A 10,262-nucleotide genomic window follows, 5' to 3' on the forward strand; every position below is an offset into this window, starting at 1 on the left:
CATATATATAGGCAGCTGCAGTTTATATGGGCCCACTCATTGTTTTTTTACCAAAGGCAACCTCTGCTCGTTCCCTTCTTAAATCATATGCAAAGTTTCAACTGTCCACATCTGAGACGCACTCAATTAATATGAAAGGACAATATCCAGGATCTTACAGGGAAATTATTTTGGAAAGAGATCACAGAAAATTGATTATTTCCTCTTTTGCAGTCAAATTTGGATAACACCCATTTTATATTTGCTGCATTCACATAGCATGACTTACGACGGGGCCGCACACTACACGAAGTACGGCCGAGTAAGCAGGAAGGATTCGACAAGGGTACGGTCAGAGTTTAAAGTGACACTAAACTCCGGAGGTAAAGTGGACCCTTATCCCCTTTGACTAAAAATTCCATTAGCATGCAGCTCTGCATGTGGATATGAAGTATTCTTACATCCATTAGCTAAACAAACATTTTACATTTACTTATAATTTCTTTTTTTCCCCACTTCCTGGTCCACTTTGGCACAAAATGATGTAATCGTGCCCAGGCACTGCATCCTGGGAAGGTTACATCAGCAGAACATTGCTGGGAAATTGCATCTGTAATCTCACAAGATCTCAGGGAAAGGCATTTTCCTCCCCTGAGATGGAGAGATGGAGATTGATTCATCTGCCCTTAGTAAAAATGGCCACTGTGAGAAGAATGGGGAGGAAAATAAAAATAATGTATGCAAAGAATAAAAAGCCGGCAATTATCTAGAACGAGCCATTTGTAGATTGTCATTACTAAACATTTCTAAAAGGCCTATTTGTTGTCATTTCAAAGATGAGGGTAAAGTTCCTCTTTAAATCCTAAAAATACACTCAAGTACCTTAACCAGTAACAAAAATGTATCTTATTTGTATATCACTCGGCTGTAGATCCTCAAATCATCTCTGAATTGGTGCTGACGCTGTCCTTCCTTCTGGAGGGTGGCTACTTTTCTCCTCACGGTCCCTGTGTGTTGTAAAGTAGTCACCGCTCCAAGCTCACTCCCGTGATGGACTACAATCTCACATTTAGTGTATTCATTTGTATTGAGATTGTAGTCCATCACGGGAGTGAGCTTGGAGCGATGACTACTTTATAACACACACACACACACACAGGGACCGTGAGGAGAAAAGTAGCCCCACTCCAGAAGGAAGGACAGTGTCAGCACCAATTCAGAGATGATTTTAGGATCTACAGTTGAGTGATACACAAATAAGATACATTTTTGGTAATAGTTGGGCACCTTTCACAGGGCTGATCAGAAGAGGATGCATGCACAGATCCTTTCCTGATCACAGCAGTACAGAGCGGATGTCACCGCTGTGACATACGTGTCTGTACAGTTTTGTTTCCTCCATGAAAAAACTGCAATGACCGGACCCCATACCAGTCTATGGAGAATCGGATGGAAACAGACATGTGTCAGTTTACATCAGATTACCCCTGATCTGGTCAGGCAAAACAGAACACTGTTCCGTTCATTCTACCGGACGCGTCCGGAGGCAACTGGGTGTAAACAGACGCCCGTCCATTTAAACACGGCTGCCCATAGACATGCATTGGGCATCCAATGGGATTGGAGCAGCCTTGTGAATGGGGCATTAAAAGGAAAACTATGAGGTGAGTGATTTTCACTCAACCTCACAGTTCGAGCCGATGTGTGACAATGACACTGTCACACGTTGGCTCAATAGATCGGGAAGTGAGTGAACGCATACCGTCGCTCGCTCACTTCTCGATCATGTCCCTGCAGAGAGCTGTGACTCGCACTCACGGCCCCTGCAGGGATTCCCCGCTCCAATCCTCCAGCACTGACTGGCGGAGCGAACGGGGGAGGTGGCGGGTACAGCTGGCTCTGCCTCTAGATAGGCAGAGCCAGCTGCCACTCACGCAGCTGGGTGGATCTCGACAGTAATGTCGGGATCCGTCCCGGCTGCGGCGGTCTCAGGATACCGCGAGCTGTAGCTCGCGGTATACTGAGCTTTGGGTTACGGGAGGGCGCTAGTTTATGTCCTCCCGTGACCCTTAGGAGAACTATGGGGAGACACACTTACCCCATAGTTCTCCTTTAAGGTAGTTGAATGTATTTTTACTATGCAACTCCTGAGTTAAGTGTCACTTTAAGTAACATAAAAACAGAATTCTGATGAATAGACGCACGTGACAAGTAAACTGTTAATTAAGGAATTGCATCTGATTAACTGTCAAACACTTTTGCTTTTCCATTTCTGGAGGTTTTAATTTGTAATAAATCTTTGTGTGCAAGGCACAGCAACCTACAGCAATTAATCAGGATTATTCCACAGACTGGGACCTACTCTATCTGAGCAGTGTGCTATTAATTAAAGGTCACCGTAACTAACAAAAGATGTGCTTGTGGAGTAAACAGAACTGGATATAAATTATAGCAGTCTCTCCGCGGCCAGCTAGCGCCGTCACAAGCACATGATTGGGTGCGGTCTAGGGCAGCCAATGACAGACGCACAATCTTGTGACTACATTAAAAAGACAAACTCTGGCCTGACTCATGTCCCATAGGGAGCTCCAAACTATTTTACAGAAACAAAAGGGCGGAGAGGAATTTCAGTTTTTGGGATCAGCGCGGCACAAGGAAAGTCTATACATAGTTACTAATTAAATTTCCTACAATTAGTTTGTCTGTGAGGGGAAAAAAAGAAAAGAAAAAAAAAGGCTGAAAATGAACTGAAATGAGCATTAGTCCACCATGCTGAATATGAATGGATTATATACTCCTTGGACAAAGATACTTTTTTGTAGGAATGCATCTCAGATTATCATTAAAGTGATATTAAATATGAATTAAATATATAAAACAAAATTTGGGTTATTTCAAATGCTGATGAAATCATTTACAATGGATGCTGCTTCTTGATGTTTAAAAGTTTTAGCCTTCTGCAGAATCAACTGGTCCCCTGAGCACTGGTCCTGATATCCCGTTTCAGGGTGGCTCCTTTCCCTTGCAGGGTAGGTGGCAGGGAGCCACCCGTCTCCACAACCATACAAGCACAGCAGGGCATAAGCCACTCTTCCCCTCCCTACTCCCCATGATTCCCTTCCTCCTTCTCCATGCTAGTAGATGGACAGTTGCTGCGGACCGTTCTGTCCCTTGTGATGTTGTACTGTTCAGGGAAGCCAAGCTGAGAGAGTTGGAGCTGTTCAGAAACATGATGACTAAGTGTGTACATCATGCTGGGTGATGTATATTGGTTTTATCTGGATTCATTATTGAAAAAGAATAAGAGTTTAATACATCATTAATTACATCTTTACTAAAAAACTCCAATCAAAGAAAGCAGGATAAAAAGAGTTAAATTAAGAACCTTTGATTCCCCAGTTCCTAGTAGGCTACATGGCCATATATCTGTTTTTCCCAAACCTGGCAAAGACCCAGGTCTTTGGCATGTAGATTTAATTCGTTCTTACCCAGTCTTTTATCCTCCGATCAGACAGGCTTCATTCCTGACAGAGAGGCCAGGGATAATACCCAAAGGGCAATCACTCTATTGCATCAAGCTTCGACACTAAACCATCCTACTCTATTCTTAGCCAAAGACACAACGAAAAGGCATTTGATAGAGTCAATTGAGATCATCTCCTGGACACCCTTGCACATATTGGTCTTGGCCCTAGGATCTTGAACGATATAAAAGGAGTTATATACTAACCCCACGGCCCAAATTAAAGTGATATTAAAGCCTCCTTTTAAAAAATAAATAAATATTTCCTACAAGGAGACCCACCTTTGCTTGAGGCTGTTGCCGTTTTTATTTCCTCGTTTTCTAGTGGGTCCCCGCTGCAATCTTCCCCCTGCGCGGGTACCGCCGTCAGCTAATGGAGGCACCCGTGCGCGCATTGGCTGTGTGCGTCCATAGACACGCATATCCCTGTGGTAGACCATGCCCCTTCTCTCTGACCATCACTGATTGATGGCAGAAGGAGCCCATGGGCTCCTTTGCCATCAGTATCCTTCTCTCCCCTCCCCCCCCTCTGCAACCAGGAAGTTCGGGGAATAGAGGATCGCTTTGGGACCGGCGGCAGGGACGAGCGTAGCTGACAGGTAAATCCTCAAGTTTTGAATTACATAATGGAAAGCGCCAGGGTTGCCCCCTCTCACCTTTATTATTTGCTCTATTCCCCAGAACCTTTATTCATTTCTAATGGTGACATTAGAGGAATTCCCCTCCGAGGTAAAAAGCATAAATTGGCTGCATACGCAGATGATATTCTCTTTTTTGTACAACAGCCTTTGACCTCTGTATCCAACCTTTCACAGGAATTGGAACATTTTGGTCAGGTTTCCAATTTCGAAATAAATAAACCTAACAAAAAATGTTAAACCTCTCCATAACCCCTCGATATTCTGACCTATTTTTTATTATATGCCTGTGCTTAATAACATTAAAAACGAGATCTCATACATTGGTCTAATAACAAACCCCATCTATCCTTGCTTGGGTTGGCTAATACCATCAAAATGAACATATTGCCACGGGTACTAACCCTTTTCCAATCCCTCCCCAATAGCGATACCTCCTCCATACCTAAAAACATCGAGACTTGTTATCCGCAGATGTATCTGGAACTGTTCTGGAGCAAGAATCTCCCATCAGGTCCTTATTAAGGAAAAACATAGGGGTGGCCTGGCCCTACTTTACTATGCATTTACAAGCCATTCCCTTAAACAAATTACTTGATTGGTGTGATCATGAAGACTCCAAGCAATGGGTGGATTTGGAGTGTTCCTTATCGGTTTAACCTCTGTCCGTGGTAATTTGGATACCTCCAGAACACCGTAACCTAGCTGAGGAAAACTCTCCCTTAAATAGAGCCACTTTGAAAGTTCGGGATGGACTCCATTCGCAACTACTATGGGACTACAATTCTCCATTACCACTTCTTGGCCACTCATTTTTCTCCAGGTCTCAACACCGGCTTCCTTAAATAGACTTCCACATCGACCCTGAGATTTTATCATGTCTGTTCTGGGTCCAATTTTCTTTCCTTACAACGCCTTCGGGAGAAATTGGGCACGCCACACAACCCTTTGATTCTTGGCGCTGCAGATACTCGCACCATTTTCTACTCTTTTTTCTCCTTTCCTATTTTTCTTATTCCGTGAATTGTCCCACGTTGATGCTTGCTGAGAAATACACAATGTTATCTACTTAGGCCAGATGTTACTACTGCTACCTCCACAAATTTGCCACTGCAGATCGGATTCGTGGATTGCTACCAAGTATTGACAATCTTATGACCTGGCACTATCTGTATTTTATTTGTACTTAGTCATCTTGAAAATCTTTAATACATTTTGATATACAAAAAATAAAAAATTTAAAAAGAACCTTCATCTATATAATTCTACAGCCACAGATAATTCAGAGAAGTCAATAAAAGCATCCAATTTGCTGCAATAGAGAAAAAAAAATCCTTCCTGATCCCCTAAGACGGGCATGTCAAACTCAGCTAAAACAGCATGAAACTGAGGGGATTCGGGCTCCATTCACACATGAGCGGTTATCCGTGCGTATTCAGCCGGAAAAATACAAGTGGAAGTGCTCTAAACATATAAAAATGAATCTTAATGAGCATTGTTCAGACTATTGTGGGGACTGCACGTTACAAAACCACGTGTCTCGCAAAATAGTCCAATCGCGATTTCAGGGGCAGATCCCGCACAGTCGCAGTTATAGTAATAGCTGTAAAAAAAAAACAGCAGAATCCGTGCAGGTCTTCTGCACGGGAAACACAAACGCCATATGTGAATGAAGCCTAAAATCTTCAAGGGGGTTCTAATTAGGTCTACTGAGGGCAGCACCTACTGCTCCCCCACCCAAACAAAAAGGTTTGGACGTTGACATTATAATAGAAATTTAATCTTGCAATATTTAATTCCAGAGAACCATAAAACATTTTCTATATTATTTAGCTGCAAAATGATGCAAGGAAGTAGAAGACCTAATTCATACCGGCATTTCTAAACTCATAAATGCAGCCAATGATATCATTCAAGCTGAGTGTTTACCTCCGCTCAGTGTAGCTGCAATTGGAGAAATAAGAATTCTGCGAGTCCAAGATCCAGTTAGAAACTCTATACCGGGGTAGAGTCAGGAGCCAGCAGAATTGTTATAGGAGACAGCTACATTGGCAACAACTAGAGAAAACCTCAAAAGTTAGGCGCTGTCATTTTTAAGGAGCACTGGTGACCTGGCTTCTGTCCAGCCTTGTTCTATATGCAGCTAAACGCATGTAAACGTATGATTGAGATAGATATATCTATTTTCGAAACAATTTCAGGAACACATGCAGCCTTTTATAAAAACAAATTTCAAGAGTTGGTTAGAACTAGCTCATGCAGAAGTCTATTCCATGTTTCACAGCTCTTACTGTAAAGAAGCCTTTCTATGTGTGAAGGTTGACGTTCTTGTCATTTGCAATGACCTTAAAGTAAACAATTCTGCATCTGAATGAAATTTTTTTTTTTAACAAAACGACTCTTCCATTCAAATAAAACAGGTTCTCCCTGTGTGAATGCGAGTCGGGTATTACTGACATTCAGGCCGATTCACTAGAGGAGTTGAGAATCTTTACCAAATAATTGTGTGAATATTCACTTCAACCATCCAATCGTGTGACAATCAAATTCCTGTTCACTTTGAATGCCCAACCATGTGCAGGTGCTGTTCACATGGTTGAATAATTGAAGTGAATATTCACACAAGTTTAGTGAAGATTTAAAGAGTCAAAACAAAGCTGAAACCGTCCTGTCAGTTTTTCTGAAAATGCTGCCATGATAATCAAGTGGCTTCAATATTACAAGTATGCAGATTGTTCCAGATGGGTGACTCTACTCCTAAAGTTTACCGTTACCCATATCTTTAAAATAACAACAAATACACCTTTAGAAATGTTTAGTAATGACAATCTACAATTACAGACTTCTAGATAATTGCCGGCTTTGTATTCTTTGCATTCCTTATTTCTCTTTTCTTCCCCAGTCTTCTGACAGTGGCCATGTTTACCACGGGCAGATTACTTCCTGAAAATCTGGCACATGTGACTAGGACATGTGAACATGCACATCAGGAGGAAAATGCCTTTCACCGAGGAGATTTCCCAGCAATGCTCTGCTGACAAGGCAATCCCAGTGTGCAATGCGTTGGCAAACTGAAGTCAATTGCACTTTCAAAGCAGTGGACGTAGTTCATAAAATCACAGCATTTTACACCTGACATGTCTATGTTACTATTAATCATCATACATAGAGGGATGCATTGGGAGAATTAAATTGAGTGTAAAGGTCCGCTTTAACGGATGTGGAGGTCATTACCGACCTCATTCTAAAAATAAAAGTAAAATCTGGTCTCAATTGCCAAGTCACTGACCTTAAAGAGAAATTAAAATCTTCAGATTTTTTTTTTTTTATGAATGCGAGGCCCACACTTATAAAAATCCTCCATTCTTGTTGTTTTAAAAAGATAAATTCCTCGTCCTCTAGTTATTCCCCGAATCGCTCTCCTCCCCATGCGGGTACCTCCATCAGCTAACCGGCTGCTGAGGAGACACCTGTGCAGGCGCGTTTCCGGCCATGCCCGCAGGTAGCGGCATACACAGACAGCGTGCGGCAGGCCATGCCCCTCCATTCCTCCCAACAGATTGATTGATGGCAGAAGGAGCCTATAGCTCTGCCCTCTGTATTTTCCCCCCGAAAACAGAAGTTTGGGGGAACGGAGGATAGCTTCAGGGACCGGCAGCGGTGACAAGTGTTCACAGGTAAGTGTGTGTGTGTGGGGGGGTGTTATGAGCGACTCAAAGAAGTACTGGGTGTTTTTTACCTTACTGCAGAGAATGCATTAAGGTAAAAAAATGCTCAGCCTTTAGTACTACTTTATTCTAACACACAACCAGTGCTATCAGAGGTAAGTAAGAACTCCTGACCCATATAGTGGTTTTGGGACAGTAACGTAAGTATGGAAGCCATTGGATAAGCCCACTAGCCAGGCAACCAGCAAAAGCTTGCCACACAATATGCAAATTTCAGCCAGTTGATGGAGCGCTGTTAGCATCCTTTTGGCCGGCATCCCTCGATCAGCTGATAAGCGTTGATGGAGGAATCTGTTCTATTTTCTTCTTTCAGCCCGCAGGTTGAACAAAGAAAATATTACAGTGTATGGCCAGCTTAAGAGTTCAACAATGGCTGCCCACATATAAAGCAGACATTGCCAAGCAACTAGTATCCCCCCAAAAAAACAAAACACAACAATAGTAGTCTGCATGCCTCTCCTATAAAACCTCTGCCCATTGTGACAAGGCGGCCGGTCAGTTACATAGGCAGTGGTGCTGCCCTCAAAAAGAAAACCGATACATCCCCCGTAAGGGGTGACGGGCCAAGTAGGCCAGGGAACTGCAGTGATGAAGTGGGAGCCGCTTGCCCGCTTTTATTACACTTTCATTAAACAGCAGTTTTTTAATTCGGGAAAGCTGCTGCACTGCGTCTCAAACCCAGAGAAGGCAAATAAACCTTTTTTCTATTACAGTTCAGCATTAAGTCTTTGCAAGGAAAGCCTCCCAATATGGTGGCATAGATGCAAAGCAGACAATTCTCAGAGGCAAAGCAACAGGAGCAGCAATGAAAAGAAGTCTATGGGGTATACAGGCAGTATAACTTTAGACTCAAGATTACTGAACAGCCACCCACCACCAACAATATTATTGGCTTTAAAGGAAATTCTTCTTTAGGTTGTCAGATGGGCATGTTGTAATCCACATGTACTGTATGTGATCCCCTGCCATTCCACCCAGAGAATTCTACATATGTTCCAGCGTAAAGCACCAACATGCTGTCACAGAGGAGTGCTGCATTCTGGATCTCCTAAAGAAATGAAAAATATGGCTCTAAAAAATAATGTGCACGATCCAGAGCCATGCAAGTCAGAGCTTGAAAACTAATGGACCATATATTTTTAAAGCAGTATTCAGGTCCAGATTTAAAAGCTCTGCCAACAGGTAGATCCTCCTTATGATATGTAATGACCAGCCACAGTTTGAGTGCTCCTTCTGACATAGAGGCCATTGCATACCACTCATACTCTGTACCAAGGTTCACAACACTAATAAGTGCCAGTATTTGGAGGACATTTGGCCAGGGTCAGAACTACCAGCCAAGGGTTACCTTTTAAGCCTCCATCTAAACAAAGAAAAGGAAAAGTAGATAAGATTTATTTTGCTGATATGTATTATGTGTATGGGAAGCAAAGACCTTATTTGACCATTTATAACCTGCTCAGCTATCATTCAGTTAGGATATTCCCATGTATTCAGTGTGAAACCCTTTACTTTGTCCCGCTCAAGGTGCAGAAGCCTGACAAGCTGCACTGAACAAAGGAATTGCCCAAGTTTGGTTGTACGCATGTACAGCCAAAAACAGCTAAATTCAAGCCCGAGTCACCTCAGATAGCCCAATCTATCCTTTGTTCAGATGGACTCCTTTTTTTGGCAGACTGACAAATAACTGGGACATACACTGAACAGTGCCATGGGGATTACCAGGTGCCTGCAACGAAGAAGACAATAACATAGCTTTCAGTACAACAGCTGCTCACCGTTACTATAGGAGTATGGAGATTCGGATGCGCCGTCCTGCAGACTCTCCAGGATTTCCCCTTTCCCAACATCACTGTCCCCCACCAGCAGGAATTTCAGGAGGTAATCGTAGCTCTTCACAGGGCTGCCCTGAGTGCCCATCCTCATCAGGAGGTAAACGGCATGTCAGGCCCCTTCAGGTGCTTCTATAACCAGATGCTGCTAGTTTTCGATGCCCAGGGTGGTAGCGAAACCGCAGATGGGATGCGTGTTCTCTTGTATTGCCTCGTTTAAATATTCCTGGGAGACGGGGTAGAGAGACGATCCTGCAAGATAAAACAAAACCACAACTTTCACTGAAAAGAACGCGCTGACAATTTAATACAGAATAGCGAGCCATACACACCCACCTATCGCAATACCGTGAACATTTCCATCCAGAAATATCAAATGCATCACATCCATACTACTCAGCATCCCCATATAAAAGCACCCATAAATCTGAAGTCAGTCATTCCCAAACTGATCTCCCCTTGCAGTTTGCAACAAAGGGGAAAATTATTAATTATGAGAAAGCAAAAGGGGAGTGTCAAAATCTCAATCTGGCTTTAGCAAGTGAGAAGGAGCATCAAAACA

General features: G+C 42.9%; 1 protein-coding gene across 2 annotated transcripts in view; it reads right to left on the minus strand.

Annotated features, from left to right (window-relative positions):
* RAB40C (RAB40C, member RAS oncogene family) overlaps nt 1–9,953 on the minus strand; it is a 23,395-nt gene extending 13,442 nt beyond the window's left edge. For both annotated transcript variants that reach the window (XM_018552348.1, XM_018552347.1), the window contains exon 1: nt 9,647–9,953. In XM_018552348.1, coding sequence (XP_018407850.1) covers nt 9,647–9,794 — 148 coding nt within the window. In that variant the 5' untranslated portion in view covers nt 9,795–9,953. The remainder of the gene's footprint in view (nt 1–9,646) is intronic.
* Nucleotides 9,954–10,262: the final 309 nt, after the last annotated feature.

This window comes from Nanorana parkeri, unplaced genomic scaffold (assembly GCF_000935625.1).
Source record: "Nanorana parkeri isolate BGI_ZX_2015 unplaced genomic scaffold, ASM93562v1 scaffold85, whole genome shotgun sequence".
NCBI classification, from domain to species: Eukaryota; Metazoa; Chordata; class Amphibia; order Anura; family Dicroglossidae; genus Nanorana; species Nanorana parkeri.